Genomic DNA, 24157 nt, shown 5'->3' with positions numbered 1-24157 from the left:
AGAGGCTACTGGCACAGGAGGGTTTGTTAGCCTGTCGACAGCAGCAAACAAGGCACGAGAATTATTTTTGTTCTTGGTGATAATGTCTGAAGTAAGGACTGACCTGACTTTTCAATTCTGAGTCAAAAATGTAAAGTCTCTCTTTATAAATGTCAAAATGAACCTGGAGATTTGTTTTTCACCACGTGCGCTCAGCTTTTCGACATTCCCCTTTTTCCATTTTGACATTTCTTCAAGGAGATTTTTTTTCTTACTGGAGGCCACCTTCACTTTAGTGGGTGTGATGACATTTGTAATTTTGTAATTTAGATGATATACAAGGTCATTGACAGAGAACCTGGAGAGTGGGGGTGTGGAAGAGAAAGCCGCAATGAATATATCAACAGTGTTTTCAGTGACGCATCGCTTTGAGACAACCTCAGTGTGAACATTTGTGTACACAGATAAAGCACTCTCAAAGAAAACACAGTAATGGTCAGAGAGAGCAACATCAGATACCAGAACCTTAGAAATGTTCAGACCCTTTGAGATAACTAAGTCCAGGATGTGGCCCCTGTTGTGTGTGGGCTATGTCACATGCTGAGTGAGTGCAAAGTTATCAAGGACACAGCAAAGTTCTTTAGTCCAACTGTCCTCAGCTTTGCCGACATGGATGTTAAAGTCACCAACAATTAATACACAATCAAAGTCAGTGCAGATAAGAGACAGTGACTCAACAAGGTCATCAAAGAAATCTGTACCGTATTTAGGTGGCCTGTAGATGTTAAGAAACATAGCCTGCAAAGATGAGTTTACCTGAAGAGCCACATATTCAAAAGAAGTAAACCTCCATAAAACATATGCTTGCATTTGAGTAACTCATTAAACAGAATACTAACTCCTCCTCCTTTTTTATGCATTGTAGTTTCACTTTTGAAAGAGAAATTTGGAGGGCTCGATTCAATGTGAACAGCTGGACTGTTATCCTGGTCTAACCAAGTTTCAGTTAAAAACATAAAATTAAGATTGTGTTTGATGATAAAATCATGTATTAAAAAAAGATTTTCCTGCCAGAGACCTGATGAGGATTCAGAGGACGTGGGGGAGGGGGCGATGATTGTTTCAAGCATGGTAGAGCCGTCTTGTCTGTTCGAAGGTTATCTCAGGCAGTAGTGGTGCTGTCAATTGTTTTGGTTTGTCTTGCCTGTTGTCTGTTGTCCTTGAAAGTACAGTAGTGAATGAGGACAGTCTCTCCTCATTCACTACTGTACATATTTTTCCTGAGATAAGGTCCCATGGTGTTCCTCGCTATAACTCCCAAGTTCTGCAAACTGGCCTCATAGTTAAGAGTTAATCTCAACAGGACATAGAATGGCTTGTGGTGGGAGAAACAGGTCAGTGCACTGAGGTTGTGGCCATTGTGACCTGAATTTCCTGTAAAATTCAGGCTCCTGCAAAAACAGTTTTATGAAAGGAACTGTAGAAGACAATGCAGCTAAATAAGGACATGGACTCTGTTCTGTTGGGGCATTTTCAACTCAGTTGTTGGTTGTCTTAAATGTTTCACATCATTTCCCTCAAGGATTGCTGACATTTGTGGTCCAGCAGCATTTATCGGAAATTATTATCCTGATGTCTGTTTCTTTCTCCTTCTCTTCTGGAAATGTCTTAAATGGTATCTCGACCAGTGTTTTTTCCTGGTTTGTGGTCGTGACTTTGGTTTCTCTGACATCATATCTGGTACAGAATACGAGATTTATGAAGTGAGAGTTTCACAGAACAAATGATATACATTCAACTCAGATTTGATAAATATGTCAGGTTCCCAGTTTTGGGGGTATTTTTTAATCTTATGTTGTATTCATTCTGTCAAATAGGGATAAATAATTTGTCAATTAATTGAATTGATTAACCGGTTGAAAGGAAAATCCTCTGAAACCTTTTCATAATCCATTAATTATATTAGTTATTTCTATTGCATGCATGCCAAATATACCACCACGTTTTATATAATAAAGAGTGAACAGAACAAACAGTCAAAAGACATTAGTTTGTGCTGAAAGAAGTTGTTATCAGCATTCTTCACAAGGTTTTACATTTCATATACTACCCAATTCATCTACTAATAGAAAAAAAAAAATATTGGCTCTTTAGTTGCAGTCCTGGTCTGTCCAGACCAGAGTAATTTGACTCTTGCAGTTTTTCATGGGATTCTTTTGTAAAATGAGAATTAATGATAAAGAATTTGCTATTTGGTAAATTGCTGACTCTTGAGTGTTCAGTGGAAGTGGTCTGTTTGCTTATTGGACTGTTTACTTGATTTTGAACCTGAACCTGTGGGAAAGTCACACATATGTCCATCTGTGCTTTGCTTCACTGCTTCAGTGTTGCTGCACTACTTGCAGATTTGCAACACTTCAGTTTCAACATCAGTCACGCATACAGACGCTCACCGCCTAGTGCACGGCAGTAGATTAATGCCGTTTAAACAAGCAAGGAATTGTTCAACATTTTGGAAAATACTGTCCTGTTAAAAAATTCTTAGATGGGAGGAATGACAGTAGGAAACATTCAGAAAACAGTAAAAAGTGAGGGCAGTATAAACTATAAGGTTACACACGGTCCTATTCTTATTATTAGGAGCCTTGTTTAAATAGTTGATGACATTCTTCAATAAACAAATTATTTTAACTGCAATTATCTGAAATGTGGTGCATTTTGTGCTGTCTATTATGAACATTTAACAATGGCCCTAACCCTATATCAAGACAACAACCCACTAAATGAAAGTCAGCAAACAACGTTTATTTAACAACAATGCAACAAAAAATCTTGAGGAAATGTTTCTGATTACTAAAACAGCATTTTCACTGCGGGAACAAAATCGAAAGTCAAATACTGCAACAGATGACGGGCACTGTAAACATTAGAAGCACATGCTTGTGTGTTTTTATTTGGTAACTGACTGGGAAGTTTAACTGACTGGTATTTCTGGTTCTGACAATCATGGGTAGCAGCGCTAAACCAACTAGCTGACTAATCATACACATGTACCGTAACATTTCTTTGAATGATCCAGAATAGTTCAGTAAGCTGTTGTTCGTCAGGCACACTTTTAAATTTGTCATACAGACACAACCAAGCCAATTTGACTCTAATGAGAGAAGAAATTGACAGCTTATACATTTGTTGGCACATTGTACATATTTTATTTAAGGCTTTGACTAGTTAGATCTTTGATTTTTACCTGTCGAGCTGCTTGGATTCTTCCACATTAAAGATTCGTGGTGCTTTCCCAGCAGCCTGCAGTAACAGGGTTCTCTTTTGGTAACAGTAGCATTATATCATGTTGTAATCCAGGACATAACCGGGAAGTTACAACATAAACAGAGTATTAATCACGTCCTCCTTTCTCTTTGTCATAAATCTCAGAGGCATTAGCAGCTGTGTTTTTTCCCTGTGATCTTGGCAGGTCTGCTTTATGTTTTAACCATTCAGTGAGGCTCAAGTTGGCACATTGTCTGTCTCAAAGCCGTGTCACAAATATTTAGCTTTACCCGGCTCTCTGACAGTGAGCCAATCGAGCTTTTCCCATCTAAGTATCTAAAACTATAATACAGCTGGCATACAGTTGGGATATCATTTAGGTTCTGGGTAAATGGAAATCGTCAGGTCTTTGACCCAATGAAAGTTGAAAGAAAGTAGATGAATGTCCTTTCAGGTTAGAGGGCTGCGTGGCTGGTAGACCATAGTTGGGCAGCCTGTGACAGCGCTGTGAATCAGGAGAAGGTACTCAAACCTCTGCAAGAGCGTGAATGAGACAGTCCAATGAGAACTGGCTCATTTCAAAATGAAGCTTCAGTTACTCATCCACTTGTAAAGAGACCTTATGGATTTTCTGTAAGAATCGGAAAGGATGAGACAGCAACGTTCTTTCATCACATCATAAAAAAACAGTCTAAACAAAGTAAATATGAGATCTAACATGTTTCCCAGAAAATCCATCAGACATATTTAAAATTAAACTCAATATGGAGTATTGAGTGTACCGGAAGTACAGTGACTTGCACACTAACTGGGCCAACAAAATGCTGAAACAGTTGATTAATGAGCCAATTTCACCATTTTTGTCATTTCCTGTTAATACATTGTTTCCGTGGGACAGATTTGAGTTTCTCATGTTGTCTTGGGTTTTTGGTGTCCTCCCTCCTCAGATAGAATGAATAAGCCATGAGACTGTGGCATTTCACTGCTGGGATTTTTCACCTTATCTCGTTCTTAATGTTCAGTGACCTTTTCATAGACAATGTGTGTAGCACGGCCTGCTGGGAAACAGAAGAAGAGAGTTGTGTGTTCTCAACAGTGATGAAACATGAACTCTCGGGATGGCAGCGTTCGGTCTGTTAGATTAGACATATTATTAGGTTGCTGTTGAATCAATCAGTCGATTAACTAATTGTTTTACAATATTAATGAATGATATATTAATAGTTATCAGTATTTTTTAAAATAGATTATTTCCATCAGGCCAAAATGCCAAACATTTAAAGGTTCCAGCTTCATCACATATGAGGGTTTGCTTGCTTATTTGTGTTTTTTCTATAATTGTAAATTGAGTATCTTTTGACTTTAGTTGAACAAAACAAACAATCTAAAGACTTTTTGACATTGTATAGATTGCAACACTATGAGAATTTTAAAGTACAATGACCATCCCAGGAAATATCATGGTTTCATGGTATCATAGTATACTGTATTACACAAATATAATTATTACTTATAGTGACACAGGAATGAAAATTTGTTTGGCTAAACAAACCATTTATCATAATTTTACAAAATAGTATGCCCTGATGGAAATGAAACTTGACATGAACTTGAAATATATGCATATATTTTATTATTGCATTATTGTTTCTGTAGAATATAGTACAAATTTGCGTAGTATGATGACCGTCACTTTTCATGCCATGGTTTATCTTTAAACTGGCATTGCTGCAACTTTAACAGAGACTAAGATACCTTGTTTGGTGATGCTCACAGTAGGGATTCAATAATAGTTAATAAATCAATCAGTCCATTTAAAGAAAATTAATTTCCAACTATTTTGGGGAATCAATAAATTGTCTTTTTTCTGTCAGTTTATTTATGGAAAGGACTATTAACCAGTTAGTTGATCGTGAGACGAAATGTGGGGATTTTCTGCTTGTCTTTGTCATTTATAGTAGTAAATGAAGAGTCTTCTGCTTTTGGACTCTTGGTTGGACAAAAGATGCAATTTTGAGAACGTAATTTTGTGCTCCGGGAAATTGTGATGAATTGTGATGATGCTCGGCCTGGTTGTTGGGGAATCTTTCACTCCAGCATTAGTTGCCAAAGCATTCTCCTTATTGGAACGTAAAACACTCCCTGGGACTGGGGAAAAGGATTTTTAGCACTTGAAGTAATTCGCTGGCATATACATGAAGTACAGGTGGCTCTTGAAAAAACTTTGATACTGCATTAGACGGCTAAGGACTCACAAGAGATAATGCAAACATACAGTATGCCAGAGTGTAGATACAAGGGTCTTGTATCTATGTGACTTCCCAGAACTATAAACTCCCTTGAAGCCCTGTTTGTGGTGTGGAACCAGTGGACAGGGGGGCCGTCCAAACTCCTGGCCTTGTAGCTACGGGTGGCTTCCAAGAAGTGTTCCCGCGAGAGTCAGCATTTCAGGCAGCGACTGGGTCAGAGAAATGCCGAGGCTTTAACTCTCACCGTTCCTTCTGCAGCGACTGAACGGCAGATATTGAAGCATAGGGTCGTTTTGAGGAAAGCCAGACTCTCTGCCAGGCACTGGAAGTCTACAGTTGGTGGTGTCTTGCTGATGCTGTTAGCCGCCAAGGGCCCAAGTGTGAGTTGGCTTTCAATAAACTTGGCTCTTTAGAAACTTTAGCGGTCCTTGGCTTGGTCTCCACAGTTTCTTTCCTGGTCGTGCTGTGCATGGGGCTTTATTCATCTTTACTGACGTGTTTTGAGTCTGTGTGATTTCCTCTTGTGGGCCTTATTTATAATTAGGTGTCATGTTGGAGAAAAGAGAGGTTTTTACCTTTGTAGGTCACAGGGAATGGTGATTTATGGAAACCCCAGAGAGTAATGGAGCCTGCTCTGCCATCTTGGGAGGCATTAGTTATTGCGAGGTGTCAAGCTAATCCACCAGCTTAATGTCCTCATGTGTCATGTGCAGGAGACTTTAGTCACTGTCTACAGCTGAGCGCAAGCGCCAGTGTACTGTACAGGAGGGCTGTCAGCCGAGGCTGTTAGACATTACATACTGGTTGTTAAAAAATGCATTGTTTCTATCTCATCTCCTCCAAATAACTAATGTGAAATGACGAGCCCGGTGGGAGCAACTTCCCTTTCAACCCAACTATTGTTCTGTCACTTCTATGAAACATTTATAGGACAGGGAGTCCACCCAAACCAGAATTCAATCAGTGTCAGTATGACATCTTGAAATCCTGATGTCCTCTTGTGACATTACCATGACACTTAATTGGTGGCTAAATCTGTAATATCTGTCATATTCCACCCTAATCAATTTGTTCAAAGGGGGAGACGTCAGCTGTAGGGTAGAACGTATTCCTATATCCCAGTAAAATACCATGACTGCTGTCATAATGCATGAACAGTTTGTTTTTGTTCACACATAAAGCAGCTGCATGGCTCCCTTCCAGATGACATCATCACTTGTCTCGTCTCTCTGCAGTGTAACTTAAGGACATAAACTAGAAATTGTAAAGAAAAAATAGAAATAAAAAAGTGGCTTGTTTTTACTTTGATATTGAAGTTTCGTTTAATTGTTCATTTACCATCGATCAGTGTCACAACATTCTCAGCTCTGTAATTCAACGTTATACAAAAGTAAAACATGAAAACGCCGAAGTGGAAAATGTAGAACTTAGTTAACGTGACAATTGGTGTTTAAGGTTGTTTGTGTTAAAAAAAAAAAAAAAAGAGACACACGGTGAGACATACTTGACAACATGTTACTAAGCTCAGAGCTCAGTCGTGTCTGGACTAGTTGCGGAACATTTGGGATGCAGAGCTTGTTTTCCTTCACGCCTCGACTGTCTCCAACATGTGCTACTGGCAGCCAGTGCAAGCAGCATTGTGATCGTACTCAATTGTGAATGCCTTTCCTTATAAAGAAACAACTCACACTTGCCTCGTGTGTATGATCTTTTAAGAAACACGAGCGTTGCCGCATATTTAAATGTACTTTGCATGAATCTGTCAGGTGACGGGAGGCTCGGGACGCTTGTACACCTGCTTTGTGTCCTGTCACTACTGCCCGTGCCCGGCCTTCGCCTACACCGTGCTCCGCAGGAACGAGGGCCTGCTGGTGAGTCCCAAAACAAACTGTTAGCCAACCAAAAGCTGCGTGTACTTTTTTTTTGTTTTTTTAAATGTGTCACAACATAACAAGGGCTCCACGATATATCATTTCAGCTTCCCCATCGCAATGTGTGCATGTGCAATAGTCACACTGCATGCTGTGCAATGTCAAGTAAGGCAACATGACTGAAACATGTCCCGCTGCAACTTTTTTGCTGCCTGAAACAAAAAGAAGACTGGCACAGTTCTACATGCAAAATCTACATAATTCAGTCTGATTCAAGGGTTTCTTGGATACACCACATGAGAGTTTGTCGATTGTGAGTGATGCGTTGGCTCTGAACGCAAAGTGAACCAACAACAAGTGAATAATTCTTGATCGATATATCAAACAAAGCTGATCCACACCGGTTGTTTGATGTAGTGCATTCCCTTAAATCACTGCAATTGTTTTAGGATGATTCATTATCTCCAAATAGAGATATTCAAGGGGTCTGGTGAAAAGTCCAGTATTTTTTCTATATTGCAATAAATACAATAGAAAAATTGATCATGTCCATTTTTTTTCCAATACCATGCTGCTCCACAACATACCATTGCAACTGAAGCATTATGGTGCCACGGTGATGCCCCGGCTTAAAGTTACACATCTCTCAATCTTCCGATGTAGGAGAATATACTGTGTTTGGCTCAGATCCCGGCGAAAATCAGCATTTTTTTTTCTTTCCAGTGACAATTAGAATACCAATAAATACTATTTGTGACTCATCAATCACTCACAATTGCAATATTTGTCAAAACAATTGCACTTTTTTTTTTCTTTTCGTGTCGTTCAGTCTTAGTTCGTCTTCTTCAAAGTTCATCAGGTATCCATCCTGAAACTCATTTCTTACGAAGGGTGTAGGTTTGGTTACAGAAGTGGGAAGGACACAAGAAGTTTCAGCATCTTCTGAGAAAGTATTTCTAAGTATATCCGGTATTTTAAGTGTTTTGTATTCGTGTTTTATAAATATTTTATCTAAAAAAAGTTGAAATGTTACTCTTACCCAGCCGAGAGTCATGCCTGTTTGTACAACCTGTTAGTCAGTAGGAGAGAAGTGTTAAGTGATACAAGATATAAATATTTTTTTAGTCCTCGTCTTTCCTCTCATCTGGATTTGGACTACTGGTTTATGTTTTTTAAAGGGGGCGGGGGGGGAGATTTCAGCCATATTGGAATCAAAAAGGTAAAAGACTACTCATAAGAAGAAAAACTAATCTACTGGGCTTCAACTCTGCATAAAACACATATACACCAAAGAATATTTACACATAGATACATAAAAGACGTTTCACAGCCATTGTGTCTCGTCAGTCAGGCGTGCATCCTGGAGAAAACCATCATCCGGTCACAAAGTGAGACGAGGCACATGCTGAAATGTGCGTAACACATGTACTGTGGTCGGGGCACGTTCTTGTCTGGTCACTGAGGGGCGTCTCCACTCTGACTCGCTGTTTTTGCTCTAAATATACGTGAGCAAACAGTCTCTGCTCCTGCTCCGGGCATCAGAAAGACATGTCTCCCCGGAGAATGCTGCTATAATCAGTGTGAGAAACTGAGAGCTGCAACTGACCGTGGAGACTCGGCGTGAGTGCATCGGCATTAACTGAAACCATTCCCTTTGAAAAAAAAAAAAACATCAAAAAACAAAACTATTTGCCGCCTCTGCATAATCTTCAGCAGCTTCGACAGCTAGAAAGATGAAGCTGGAGTTGATTTGTGTCAAAGTCAGAAAACTCAAGTCTGACCATGTATCCTCCCCCGCCGGAGCCGCTCTGCAGATTCCAACATGATGGGATAAAAAAAGGGGCAGATAAAGGAGCTCTTCTACAGCAGAGAGTCAGTATTCAGGACACTCTCCTGTAGTAAAAAAAAAAGACTCCTGTTCCTCTGTTGTTCTCACCACACTTTGAGTTTGACTCATTATTTATGTAAAGCACTGTTCCACAAGCATGGTGCTGTGGAGGAAATCTCATTAACAACGCAAGGAATAGGCTGAGGGTGAAAACAAGTCAATGAGTAACATGTTAATGTTGATAATAATTAGAAGGAACTTCTGAATGTGTACACTGACACACACACACACAAATGCTGAACTGCAGGGCTTTTTGTCATTCAACACACGCATTTAGCTACTGGAGTTCTGCTTACTCATCACACAAACACTCCATGGGGGAAATAATACACACTCATACCCCTCGCGATCACGTGCTTTTCTTTTATAGAAATGTTTATAGAAATATTGGAAATTGTTCTGGCATTTGCTTCGTGACTGTTATCCTTGAATTGAGGATTAGTCAGTGGAAAATTCCCAGTGGGTCAGAGCCAAGCGGCTCCCTTCTAGTCTGAGATCTTTGATTTTGAATGTGTGGGCTTTCGTATCCGTGTCATTAATCAGATCTGCGCTCTTTTCTCTCGCAGTGCAAACACATCCTGGCTGTGTACCTGTGTCAGGCCATGGGTGTGACCCAGCAGTACAGTGTGTCTGATCAGGAGATGTCCGCGCTGCTCAGTGGGACCGCAGCCCTGTGACACCCAGGTACATTCAGGACCAGCACATCCTCCAGGACTGTCGAGGAAGAGAGATGATTTTTTTTTTTTTTTTTAAACCCAGTTGCTGTAGAGATGATTAGATCACAGAAGTATTATCACGGCTTCCGCTCTTTCACATGTCTCTCTGAAAGACACCAGATGTTGCTTTATTTATTTTTTCTTTTGGAAGAGCTCTTAGTCTGTTTCCAGAAGAACGACAGCTGTTCATTGAGCATGTTCCTGCTTTATTTATAGGTCCTTTTTCGTCTGAAGATGAATCACTTAGGGAAGTAGTAAGTGACTGCATGTTACCTCACAAAGATTCAAAATAGGGATGCACAGTATGGATCTTTTTTTAACCAATACTGAGAACAGATACTGAAAACGAAAACCAGTAATTACTTTCTTTTTTAGAAGAAGTTCCTAACCTGTAGTTTATGCACAACAAATGGGTGAGAAAGGCTAAGATGTATGAACAAGTTTGGAAAATGTAATATGCCTATACCTGGTTGTGGTAAAACTTGCTGACCGTCCTCCCTACAAACGGACTTTAAAAGGTGCATACCATCACCTACCGTAACGTCTGTACCTGCTACAAATTTCCCATTATCTGGCCAGTAATATATCGACCATGTATTGTGCATCCCTAATTAAAGCAACATTGTGTAGTATGTAATTTTGTGCAATTTGCCCCCCCCCCGCCACAGTTTCTGAGTGCAACAAAGCTGTAGTAAATACAAATCCAAGGTTTTTCTAACAATTCATCAGATGTAATTTACTGTTAGGTGTTTACTAGAAGCAACAATCGTCACCTCGTCTCAGCAGCATGCCAAGCTAATGTATCCTGAATCATAGAAAATAACACCTGGCTATAACATGCCACCAGCTAACCCTCTGTTGAAATGGCCTGACTTGGTGTGTGATCAAAAAACAAGCAACTTGACAACTTTGGTGACACAGCCAAACACCAGGAAAGTACGACAACACAACATGTAACTTACTAATAATACTAATATTACTTACTGTTCAACAGAAACATATCCTCACTCTTTGTCCAGCCTCTCTTTTGATCACCGTCTCTTTTCTCGTCTTAGCTTCCTTTGTCATTGTCCTCTTCGGTCTCTTCTCCTCTGTCATGATGTCCATCGAGGATGCTGAGCCTGGGTCTGTTTCCCACTCACCTGACTCTGGTTCTGGTGCACATTCTACCCTCTCATAGAAGTTGCACAGAGCAGAAACAAGTGATAGGGTGGCAGAGTGGCTGAGACAGATGTAAAACTGTTATTTTATGGTAGAAATTAAACAGTTTTTCCCAATGTGTCATTTGTAAATATGTAAAACATAGACTGTTAAGTGATTTAAAATGGACTTTTTATGAATAAAGACTGATCTGTAACAATATAAACATTGCCTTTATTAACAAAATAATCCACCATACATACAGATTGCATCATGTTAAATAGTATCGCAGTTGTAGTTTTGTTGAATGAAAGAAAGAATGGCCTCTGGAAAGGTTGAACATCAGACCACAGTGGATGTTTTTTGTTTTTATTTTTTCCTTCCTGATTAGTAGCAACACTATAGCACACTGACAGGTACAGGTACTTGGGAATGAAAGGCAGGAATGTTGAACTAGATCAACTCGTCATCGTCAGTCTTACCTTTTAAAATCGAAGAAGGCAACAGTTTGACATCAATCACTAGCTTGTCAAAAGCCGGACACCTACAGTACTTATTTTTACATGTCAGTCAAACAAGACAATAACACAACGTTACAGTGCAGTTACAGTATAGATGTCTCCATTGGAATGTACTTTGGCACACTCCTGTATTTTAGCCCTTGAAGTTAGTCAGAGGTGGGACACTGGACACGACGAGGGGGAGATAGTGAAGCAGTGCTCAGCTTAAGAACACCTTAACACCAACACAACATGGTTCAACACCACCGGTGACGCACACCGAACAGGAAATAATTGAAAAATGTCAGTGCAATGTGTTTTCATCTGCGTAGTGATGGCTCTCAGGTGACCAAATTCACCCTCAGTATTTTCACAAATAACTTACGACCGAACCAAGCGCCGCTTCGCTTAGATAAAACTCACCACGCGATTTATCAGCTCCCGTCCTCAGTTTCAGAAATCAAGCAGGAACATGCACAACAATGCTCACCACCACACCCCTGCAGAACACAGGCCAAGCATCAGGTGCTTATGGACTTACTTATCGGACAACTCAGTAAGGAGTGTTGGCCCACTATCTGTTGGATTAAATGATTCGTCAGTGCAACACATCTTAGAGGTTTCGCCCCTTTTTAAGTCAACCTGCTCGGTTCAGTTGACGACTGCAGCAGCTTGTGGGGGACTGACTGTGCTAACAGGGCACACGAAGGCCTCGGGATCCCAGCTGAGACTGTGACTGCAGGGGGAGTGATTGTCAGCTGGACTCCTCAGATCAAATGACATTCATATACACCCAACTGACCTAAAGCAATGGTGCTTTATATTACGTAAGCCACTAAATGCACGTGTACCAGAGGCTTGGATGATGAGGAGTGATGTATTTCACTGACTTGAAATGGAGCTGCAATGATAAACTGATTCGTCGACTGAAATAAAATGAACTGCCACCTAGTTTTGATAATCGATGAAGGCATTCCTCAAGTGAAAAATGTCAAACATTAACTAGTTTCAGTGTGAGGATTTGTCTCAGGGATTTGGACTGCTGGACAAAAGAAGCAACTCGAAGATGTCACTTTTGGTGTGTAGATGCCATATTTCTATAAAAGATACAATCAGTTTCCTACTTCCTGAGCGTTTGCTTTGTTAACATGGAAATGATATGGAGCACCGGCGCAGGTGTGTTTCGCTAAATTACTTACATCTGGGTCTGTGTGACTGAATAGCCACAAAATCACTTCCCCTGGCTCTCAGCCACAGTGAGGTCACGAGATAATGTTGTGACCCCTGAGGCTAAGAGAAATGATTCATCTGACGGGAATGTATATTTTCTTACTCATGTTTGCATCCCCCTGCCCCTTTTTTCTGCTGTTTTCATTTCCTCATATGTATGAGAGCCTGCGTCGTTATGGATTCCTCTGAAGACCACTGCCTGTACACACATTTATGGCACTTAGATCAAGCAGCAGCTCAAGAATATTACAGTTTTACAAACGTATGTATCGACGCAAAGAACCAAAACAACCTGAACTTCTTTCTGTCTACCGAGCCTGTGATGGTCATGAGTATGAATTCATTTTTAAAGGGTCACGAGCCAGAAATAACCACAGATGTAGACGACGACTATTGTACCATTCTAGGTCCACGAGTACAGATCTAGCCACACAAAGTCTTTTGATCTTTACATTCTCAGAGATAAGGTCTTGTAATAAATAAATGAACAAACACTGGCACTGAATGACGACAAGGCAATACAAAATAGCAGGGCGTAAAAAGGAGTGTTTGTCACAGGGTGGATTGAGAATGATAAATAGCAGTTCAGAATGTAGCAAAGTTTGGATCCTGTTCACAGTCCTACAAATCCAGTTAGCTTCAACACGTCTGTTTTAAAATAAAAATAAAAAAAAAATCCTTCACAATACAAAAGTTACGTAAGACTCTCCGTTCAACATTTCGCCGCTCGACCCGATTATAATTCATAAATAACATCTGTTCGTCTTCACATACATCCTTGTTCTGTAAACATTATAAACCTCAGTGAACATGAAATTCAAGAGCGAAACAGACACAGATACGGCTCTCTATAGCAGAGGGTCAATGGTCATGTGGATCTGGTCTCTGTTGCGCCTGCTGCCGTTGGAGCTGAGGTACAGTTCCTCCCTGCGGCACAGGAAGTGTTGGGCCAGGATCTTGCGGAAGGTAGTTCTGAAGTCCTGGATGCGGTAAGCGTAGATGATGGGATTGACCGCCGAGTTGGCGTGAGACATAATGATGGCCATGTACATGATGATGTCGGGCTTCTCCAGCTGCTTGTAAAACAGCGTGAGGCAGTTGAGGATGTGGACGGGCAGCCAGCAGATGGCGAACAGTCCCACGATGATGGAGAGGGATTTGGCGGCCCGGATCTCCTTCTGCAGCAGCCCGTGGTGGTGGCTGTCCCCGTTGCCAACGCACTTGAGCTCGATCTGTCGCAGCTGCTTCCTGGCCACGGTGAAGATCTTCAGGTAGATGCCCAGCATGATGAGTAGCGGCGGCAGCACGCAGACAAAGAAGTTAAAGTAGACCATGTACTGCATGTCCACCACGCTCTCAAAGAAGCAGCTGAGCTTGCAGCTCCATAGTAAGTCTCCTCCAGCCTTCAGCCCCCCGGGGCCAGTGTTTGTCGTGTTGTCCCCAACTGAGCTGCTGTTCCTGCAGCTCGGGTGCCTCAAGTTCCACCCAAAGAAGGGGATGAGACCAATGACAAAGGAGAGGATCCATAATATGGCGATGATCTCTCGGGCAGTCTTTCCCGTCATCAACTCCTTGTACCTTGAGGAAACAGAGCAGAGGTTACCATCGTAATAAAGTTCCCAGACCTTCCCATCTTTTTCTTTTTTCCCCTGTTTCATTCTTTTTGTTTGTGTTTACTTCGTGTTTTGTTTCCTCAGCTGCAAGCAATTTTCCAGTTCCGGCGAGAGGGGCTTGAAGGTGGGGGAATTGGAATAAACAAATGATGGAGAGTATTAAAACTGCGTTCTTCCTGTGTTTGACTAGAATGTCAAAAACAGGGAAGTTTGATTAGATCTTTAAAATGTCCTTTAAACTCACTTATTAATAAAGACATGCAAAAAAAAAGTAGTCTTCCTAATGTAGACGTTTTGGACAAATGTCAAACATGACAGAACCACCACATTTTTTGGCTGCTTTTTGTGTGATCTAATATTTTCACGATTGTGAATATCTGTTTGCCTCTCTCATAGGGTTACACACTTGCATCTTTATTACACCGAAAACTTGACAAAACTTTAAAGCTATTAGACACGTCCTTTTTAAAAGTGTTTGAGCCAAAATTCACATATTTTAATGAAAACAAGCACCGACAGAGAATACTCCTCCTTGGTTTGGCTCATAGGAAAGGAACTGACGTTGTCTCGTGTTTGTGTGGCCCAACTGTCACATTACATTATTCTTATGTAGCTCCGGCTGTGCACCAGGATGCACATGGCCCTTGTAATGGCCAAGAATCAGGCACACAATAAGAATGATTAAGTGTGATGGTGTGTTGCTGTGTGTGTGCAGGTGCATTCAAGTGGCGTAGGAAAAATCATCTTCAAAGATTTTCAGCTTTTTTTCAAATTTTGTTTTTTACAAACAACAAGGACGACATCACAAACTCAGGAACAAACACAAGCGTCCAGTTCCACAGCCGCACCAACAAGATGAATGCTGCCTTCAGACCGTCTTTGGCCCACATTCAACACTGCAGCCCTCTCATTTATTTGAATGGAGCCAGTCTGGCCACACAGCAGAGCTACAGAATAAGGACCAGATTCGGCAGCCATGCTAGCAGTACAGTGAGGCACAGTGGTGCTTTAAACTGTATATAAAAATCGCTATCACTATCTTAGTTTAATACAGTGTTTTTCAGTCCTGGTCCTGTCGGCCTCCTGACCTGCTTGCTTCAGATGTTTCCTGTTCCTGGTTCAAATCATGCAGCTCGTCATCAAGCTCTGCTGAAGCCTGAAAACTACCCATTCGTTTGAATTAGATGTGTTGGGGCAGGCAGGGGGCCCCAGAACCAGGACTGAAAAACACTGGTTGAGTGAATTAGCATGCAACATGTGCTAATTAGAACTGAACATTAAAAAAAAAAGTACAGAGTAGGAATCTGATTAGTTTTTGCAGAAATGTAATCATAAACCAAAAGGTTGGACACAGTCAAAGTTGGACCTGGTAATTTCACTGGATTAAATGTGAGGGGTGAACCTGGGTTTTATCAAGTGTAATAACAATCCATCTAACAGCTGTTGAGGCAGTTCACTCAAAACCCCTATGTGAAGATCACAGCGGCACTAGAGGGAGAAGAAGCATTGCCAAAAAATTAATGATCTCAGCGCTTCCTGTCACACTGATGTGTGAATCTGGTGGGAGGTCATTTCGAAAATAACAGCAACAAATCAAATAATAAGGTAAATACCTTGTAAAACCAGAGAAAACAAGATAACTTTAATAGCTAAAGGGAGTTACAATCATACTGCTTTAATGTGCTTTCCACCTCATCAGCGCTGGTACGGTCATACAGGTTTGTTTAGTACATTAACCACACTGTCAGTTGAAAGTGAAACCATAAGGTCAGATGCTATCTGACAGCCTCTCACATCCTGCTTCGCTCTAATGCATAGAACCAACATGCAGCTAAAATAGCATATGCAGACGCCCGTCCCGCCTGAGTTGACCACACCATCCGAGGACACAGACTTCAAAACGAAAGTGGCTTGCGAAGCAGCACTGAGAGACTTTTGTAGTTTGTGTTTCACTGTGAATGGAAGGGGTGGAAGTTGCGCGTGAGATTGATTAACTCTGATTCGGCCAACACTGAAACACGATATGAGAAATTCTGAGCAGCAGGTGCACAGACGCTGCATTATGGAGATGCCGGGCTGACTCACGCCAGCGCCGCCCTGACTGTCCCCATCATATGAGCCGCACTTGAAGCAAAATGAGCGTTTCCTCAGAGTGACTCAGGCGAGCGACCGCGTGGCACTGACTCATAAGCATGCTGACACGCACGCACGCGCATACATACATACACAAACACACACACAGACCCCTGTCTGAGCTGGGGATGCCAGAAATAATCCATCTGTGCAGCTTCACGGTGATCACGGCATATCACAAGTCTGAAAGTGCATTTCACTGATAAACTTGATACTGATCTGTAATGAATCATCATCAAACCATTAGCTAATCATTGAGTAAAAGCATTAGTGAACTATTAATAATTATTTCTTTATATACTGTATTAATCTGGAATGTCATTTACAACCCATTAACCCAGTTAGATTATAAACAACTGATGTATGTGATTAAAATGTTTATAAATGAATCATGAAGGATGAATTGTGAATGATTTCTCAGCGTTGTTTCCTTGTTTACAGATTCTAAAGTATTCATCAGCGTGATAAAGGAGAGTACTTTTTCTTCTTCTTTTTTTTTTTCTTTTACGCGAACGCCTAGAAGAAATTGTTTTTCAGCCGCTCGCAAAAACTATTTTCTCTGATGATAATCAAGTAATGACGCACAGATGGAGCTAATTTTTGTTTGTAGGCCCATTTCCATTGCAAACGTAGCCCACACACTGCTCAGTCACATGCTCTCCCCTCACTCAAACACTCTTTTTTTCCGCCCTGCTGCAACCTAAACCTGTATCTTCAATCAGGCCAACCCAACCAGTCTGTTTAGATCAATAGTCAGACAAATAGCTCCATGTATTGTGGATATCTGGAGGCTCAATGATGTTACTGACAGCTATGACGTCGAGCTTCGAGCATTCTTTCTTACGCTTCCCAACCACAGTTACCACAACAATTACTACCTGCATCCTGCTCAGCCTGGCCCCCATCTGCATCGCTTTGTCTGTCTGCTGTTTCACTTCACTGTACACGCTTACTGTCGGCACTGCAGACTCTCACAAAAAGGTTAATGCACGGAATAATCAGACGTAAGCAACAGGATTCACACTCATTTTCGTATCCCAATTTTCAAGATACTGTCCACACACCCGGAGGACGAGTTCTGAAGGTCAGGACATCCGTGCAGCACTTCAGTACTTCGTTTTTACACATTTTCCCCTACATCGAAAAAAAAAAACTGCAGCTTCTAACCCTGTGTGTTGTATTGTAAAAAATGTATATATTTTTGTGAGGTTTCAAATCACTGTGCAGGATTACTGCAGCCCAGTCATATAGCCACAACATCCGCCTCGATCAACAAACACCTGTCTGCCTCACTTCTTGTTTTCTGTCTGCCTCTTTTCTATCGTCTGTCAGATGGAGGGGAAAATATACTTGCGAGCCAAAAGAAAAAGAAAGAAAAACGACTATCTACTCTCAGACTGTGCGGCAATAATTAACCAGCGTTAAGATAATACGAGGACAGAGCAGTGCTCGTCCCAGGCAACATTCTCCTCTTCATGCAAAAAGGCATTACCAGCATTATTTGTATATCATTTGCACAAATGTTAATGTTTAGTAATACGATCGTAAATACTTGTTCATTTGTACATGGCTGATGAAATTTGGAAACCGTCTGTTTAAAGGTGCGGTGTGCAGTTTTTGCGGAGTAGCTTTTAATCAGAAGTGAAAGATCTTCACTACCTGAATGTTCTTCTGCCGAAACAAACTGACCTTAAAGGACAACACAGTTTCACACTGTTTTACTTTGTTTACTCGTGGCGGACCCTGCCACCTTTCTGTATTTTATTATCAATAATATTACATCTCTGATTTTTCTTTTTTTTTTTTTACGTATCTTTAAACAGGTGAGTGGAGTTCTGCTTAGGTTGATGCTGTGTTGAGTTGCAAGATGTCAACCAATGCAACAGAATCGCTCTTCCTCGAAGAGCTGTGACATGGAGGTACAATTCAATTTTGGTTTCTTTGGGTTTTGGGTTTATGTGTGGGTGCATATCAGGCTGGGAGGAAGTAGGTTCAACTGGCAACAAACATCCTTGGTGTCACATGCAGGAAGCGAATGTTATCAAAGGTTTGTGTCAGAGAACGTGTAAGTGAAATGAAAGTCACATCACCGGAAAGACACGTGGCTTTTTGATTCATTAGCTTTTCTGAGTGAGCGCTGAGAGCGAAAAAAGACTGGAATAATTATTCATCCATGGTGTGCCACGGTGTGCCGTGGTGTGTAGGGAGGCGAGCAGGTCGCCCCGAGGGGCCATGAATAATACAGCACTGTGCCCACAGTGGAAGCTTCAGAGCTCGCGATGACCCGCACACCTTCTCCATCCTCCAAACCCTCTGTCCGTCAGTACAGCGAGAGCGCCCAGGGCCCGTTTCCCAGAGGGTCCATCTCCTGCATATTGCCCTCCACTCTCTCTCTCTCTTTTTCTTTCTGTGTTTGGGGGCAGGGAGCGGGCGAGCGGCTGAATGGATTAGTTCTGGCATGACGACAGCACGCTGGCATCTATCTTTGTTTTCCATACATCCCTTCTCTTCTCTCTGCCGCAGCACTTCCGCCCGGGGCCACAGACCTCAGCAAGGCCACACACACACACACACACACAGTAGACTCTCACAACATCCGTTTAAATGTCCGACAGTGTCCGAATCCCTGCCTTTAAAAGCACAATCCAACAGGTGGTCGTTCACACTTGACAGGAAACAGAACTGAGCAGCATTTGCATTATTAATTGTACCCGTGAATATCTCTGAATCAGTAAAGCTACATAATGTGGTGAGGGCAAGTCAACAGTAAAACATACATTTGAATAGGCCTTCATGGTCCGATACAGATCAGAAGTGTTGTTTTGACAGCAGAGGGAAATGTAAACAGAAATAACCTCCCTGTACATTTTCACTGGAAAGACAGATCTGTGCGTCGCAAGCCGGTCTCGTTCTGGTCTTTGTTGACTCATTACTAGAGGGATACTATTATAATCTATTTCTGGAGTATGAAAGCCTGTGTTGCCTTTGCAGGTGGTTTTCTTTCACTTACAAGATTGAGGCTGCGGTCAGCTTAGTGACAGTGTGTACATAAACAGTTACAACCTGCAGCTAGTAATCACCACGGGCTCAACCCTTAATCGCCACGACACAATAGATCCGTGTAAAACATCCGCGCACATCTCGGTTCTTCAGTAGCCCTCGTGTCTGTCAGTTAAATATGGAGCTTGAGCCAGAAGTCTTAAGGCTTAGTTTGTCATAAAGAGTGGAGGTGGGGGGTGGGGGCGGGCGCGGGGGGGGGGCGGTGGGCTGCTAGTCTTTCCGAAGCTCAAAAATTCCCTACGATCCTCTCAAAGGCTCGCTCACGGCTCATGAACGTGGTATTTCTCCTTTGTTTAATCTCTACACAAGCCAAAAAGTAAAAACAGCAGTTTGTGGTTTTACAGTGAATTACCTCACTGCACACAGGCGAAGAAGCTTTCCATCACATGACTCACCATAAAAAAACAAACAAACAAACAAGCAAAAAAAAAAAAAACCAAACCCTGCAACTTTTCAAATGTACACTTCGACTTTGGTGTGGATAAAACAAGCGAGATATAATGTGTTAATCAGTGAGCTTTAGAGGGGCTGGGAGGTTTGCTGCATTTAGACTAAGCCGTTTCCCACTAACTCCATGCTAAGCTAAGCTGACTGCCCCGTGGCTGTAGCTTTCACAAGACGTCGTTCTTAGTGGAAAACTAGAATAACGTCCTTGCGGTTAAAAGCCTTAGAGACTTGTGTAAAACGTCATCATCACTATGTCATTATTGTGCCAAAAAATGTGTTTAGCGAGGTCACGGTGAACTTTGACCCCCACATTCTAATCAGTTTGTCCTTGAGCCCTATATCTTTAAATTTGGTGCAAATGCTGGCGATCCTTCTGGGAGTGAGATATATGTCCACGGAAAGCTGGATTTTTTTTTTTTTATTTTCTACTCTACACCAACATCCAGTCCCTAAGCCTTAGCTCTGCTCCATTTCACACCAGTGTTGACCTCCTTTATCAGACTGCTCTCTACATCACATTACACCCATCCGTCCACTAGTCTCAACAGCTGATCCTGGCTCATTTCAGGAGTCCGTATCTGTTGTTGTGGATAATGTCTGCCTCACTAAAAATCTTAGGAAGATGCCTCCCTCCCCGTACTGTCTGCATCTCGAAGCAGAGTTTCATCCGGACCCGAGCGCCACTGTCATTCTTCAGCTCTAACCCAGCCATCGCTTTTCATTACGCTTCAAACAGGAAAGCAGAGTTTAGCTCAAGACAGACACTGTGCCACACCCACTTCCCCGTACACGCAACGAAACAAAGCAGAAGTCTGTAAAACTGTGCATTAAAGTGATGAAGCTCTTAAATTAATGGCAACCGGGCGAGGTGCTGCTTGCTGTCCCACCCTGACCTCAGTGAAGCGGCGCTGCAGGCATGGGTGGGGACAGCCCCTTTGAGGTCTCTGATGTGCTAAAGGTTATTTAAAGGCTCGGACTGGATGGGGCGGGGGGACAAAATAGCCGGAGGGTATTTTCTCTGAGGAGCGCAGACGGGGAGGACGGAGAGGGGTGGGGGTCTGGAAGCAAATGTCGAGTGGGTGTGCGGCTCTGTCATCTCACGGGGGTTTCAAACATCTGGCACTGGCCTTTCACTTCCACTTAAAACATCTGTGAAAACACTTTTATCTGAGGGGAGAATCATGGCCCCAGAGGCCTGCAGACCAGCCATCGGTGTGGATATGGTAACTTGAGCTGAACATACACTTAAAGTGTATTTTGTGCTAAGAGGTAGAAGGAGGTGCGTTAAGGGTTGGTTTCCATCTGTGGGTCCAGAATAGAGGCACAAAACAGTTGATGGCAGCCACCGTTCATCTGAGACTAGTGTCAAACTGTCCTTTCTTGCCAGTGCTTGAGTCTAATGGAAATGACAGCACATCACTGCACGAACAACCCCCAAAACCACAGCCAGCGCCCGCAACGTTCACTGCCGAGTGTGGTGCCTTTAAAAGAATAACAAAAACGGGCAACCCTCTGACACGCTGACAGACATATCCCTTCTGATATTGGAGCTTTTATTAAGGCGTGGAAATATCAAGCAAGGGCCGCCTGTTTCTGTTGCCTCAGGCGCTCTGAGGCTGCACGGTGGAGCCCGATGCCATCGGGATCAACCGATGTAACACTCTGTGGCCACGTATTGATCCAGAGCTTCTCCTTCACCAGCTGCATGACAGATATTATATATATATATATATATATATATATATTCCAATTTGTGCTGCTTAAGAATGGAAAGACGCTGCTATACTTTGTGTGACCCAAAAGCCTTTAGATTACTGACCAAAGGTTAAAGAACATCCACTTCAAAGTGTGCGTACTAAGTCGGCCTCTGAACACCAGACTTAAATCACATTTAGGGACGCATTATCTGATTATCATTCCAAATTAAGCTATTCAAAGAGCTATTTTTACAGGAGCCATAAAGCTCCACAGGAAACTGATTCATGAGATCACAGAGCTGATACTCATCCACACCTCCTCCTGAATCAACTGATTTTCCAGAGGGGGAGGGAAGGCAGTATTATCGGCTTATTTAGTAATATTTATTTTATTACCATGTGACGCGGAACACTTGAAAATTGAGTCACAGTCAAGGTCCTGTTGATCAAAGAGCCACAAGGGGGTCCTTTAAAGGTGCAGTGTGTAGTTTTTGGGGAGAGGAATCTTCAAACCAAATAAACAAACTCGCTTTGTTGTCACGACTGAATAAACCGAATAAACAAACTGACGTTAAAGGACAACACAGTTTCATACGTTGCACTTTGTTTATATATGGCGGACCCTGCCACCTTTCCAGCTTCAAATAGTGCTTGTTTATTCACTTATGGAAGCAGTTACTATTTCTTAGTTTGGCCTATTACCTCATTACTACTGTGCATGTTAGAATTCTGAGTTCTTAATTTATTCTCCGGAACTACATAAGCCCTCTTTAAAATGACTTTAATTCATTTTGAGGGTTAAAAGAAATCAAAATGATTGTCAAAACTTTTCCACCGTCTTCACACCTCCCTGAACTACACTTGCCACATGGGGACCGCAGGGGAAAACACCCCATCAGCCGAAGAATTCCAAGATACATTTCACACCAGAGATAGTAAATCAATAACACTCACCTCAGAGGAATTTTGACGGCCAGATATCTATCAATTGCAATAGCAAGGAGGCTGAATATGGAGCTCTGTGTCAGTACCAAGACAAAACATGCCAGAAAGAGGCACCCGTAGAAGTCCAGCTCTATGCCGAGGCTGATGGTGATGGCGAAGGGGATGGCGAGGCAACCGACCAGAATATCAGCCACAGCCAGGGACACCAGAAAATAGTTGGTGGCGTTCTTCAGCGTGGTGTTGATGGCGACGGCCCAGCACACCAGTATGTTGCCGGATATGGAGAGAACAGCGATCGCTACTTCAATCACGATGTAGAACGGACTCATCTCAGCAAAGTGTGTTCGAGGACTCAGAACGTGCAGGCTGTTCACGGAGGAAACGCTGCTCCTAGTCCCAGGGGAGTAAAGGAGTCTTTCTGCTGTAATCCAGGAGTATTCCACGAGTGCGAGCTGCACAACCGGCCATCTGTTGAACAGAAGCAATTCACTTCATATCAAGAAAAAAAAAAGCGGCAAGTTACTGTCCCTGCACCGCCAAGTTGACAAATGCTGTTGCGGCTGCGTAATAACGCATGAATCCCCCACTCGTGCTGCAGAGGTGCGCGCATAAAACAGACAGAAAGTCACTTAACATTGTTGCCGCTCACCTTGACGAGCCTGCACATCCTCTCTGGATGTTTTCACGCCAACTGCGACCGGTCTGTGGGGCGTCAACGCGGCATCTGTGGATCTGTAGCGCAGGCAGAGTGTCACGCAACTTAGCGCCGGCAGCGGTTATGAAGTAAGGGGAGAAAGGCAAGAAAATGAGGAGGTTTTGGGGGGGGTGGGGTTGGACTATTTCACAGAGAAACCACGCCCCAAACACACACACACTCACACGCATGCGGTTACAAGTATCACAATATGGGTAGAATCCCGTATCGAGCTGCCAAGGGTCGCCGTGCGTAATTACGCGCCAATTAAACAGCATCCAGCGACGCCTCCTCCACGTGCTTTCCGTTGAACGTAAACGCGGTCCTGTTTGTACAGCACACACGCTTCCACATTGTTAACACACACACACACACACACACACACGGCTGCATCTGGTTTCAATCAGGCAGTAATCGCGCAGTATTTTGCGCCCCCCCACGCACACACGCCAGGAACCCAGAGGAGGAACAAACAAAAAAAAAAAAAACTCCTCTGACTCACGTTTATTCGGTAATTGTTTAATATTGTTTCCCTTCTGCTCTTAGCTGTCGACGCAAACTCATGACATGGAGAAGTCCATGTGGAAATAAGGCTGATGAAAAAATCTCTTTTAAGGAGGGAGGGCGCATTTCTAAAAGCAGAGTTGATTTCATGTTATCAATGGGCTGTATGTCTTGTGATGATCAATAAAGTCTCCTCTTGACGAAGCAGACAGGTTATAAATGTT

At 42.4% G+C, this 24157-nt stretch overlaps 2 protein-coding genes across 5 annotated transcripts in view; one reads left to right on the top strand and one right to left on the bottom strand.

Annotated features, from left to right (window-relative positions):
* zswim7 (zinc finger, SWIM-type containing 7) overlaps positions 1-11332 on the top strand; it is a 17643-nt gene extending 6311 nt beyond the window's left edge. Inside the window, exons 4-7 of one of the 4 annotated variants that reach the window (XM_037119923.1) lie at positions 7262-7366; positions 9821-9938; positions 10187-10224; positions 11026-11332. In XM_037119923.1, coding sequence (XP_036975818.1) covers positions 7262-7366; positions 9821-9931 — 216 coding nt within the window. In that variant the 3' untranslated portion in view covers positions 9932-9938; positions 10187-10224; positions 11026-11332. Of the gene's footprint in view, positions 1-7261; positions 7367-9820 lie in introns of all 4 variants that reach the window. The other 3 variants (XM_037119921.1, XM_037119922.1, XM_037119924.1) reach the window with 3 other exon arrangements.
* Positions 11323-24157, bottom strand: adora2b (adenosine A2b receptor). The gene is made up of 4 exons (XM_037119920.1): positions 23615-24157; positions 23385-23467; positions 22745-23203; positions 11323-14418 (listed from the first exon to the last, which is right to left on the bottom strand). The coding sequence occupies exons 1-4, from the start codon at positions 23705-23707 to the stop codon at positions 13689-13691; spliced, it is 1365 nt and encodes a 454-aa protein (XP_036975815.1). The 5' UTR covers positions 23708-24157; the 3' UTR covers positions 11323-13688.

This window comes from Acanthopagrus latus, chromosome 13 (genome assembly GCF_904848185.1).
Source record: "Acanthopagrus latus isolate v.2019 chromosome 13, fAcaLat1.1, whole genome shotgun sequence".
NCBI lineage: Eukaryota > Metazoa > Chordata > Actinopteri > Spariformes > Sparidae > Acanthopagrus > Acanthopagrus latus.
This window is presented reverse-complemented; position numbering and strand designations above follow the sequence as displayed.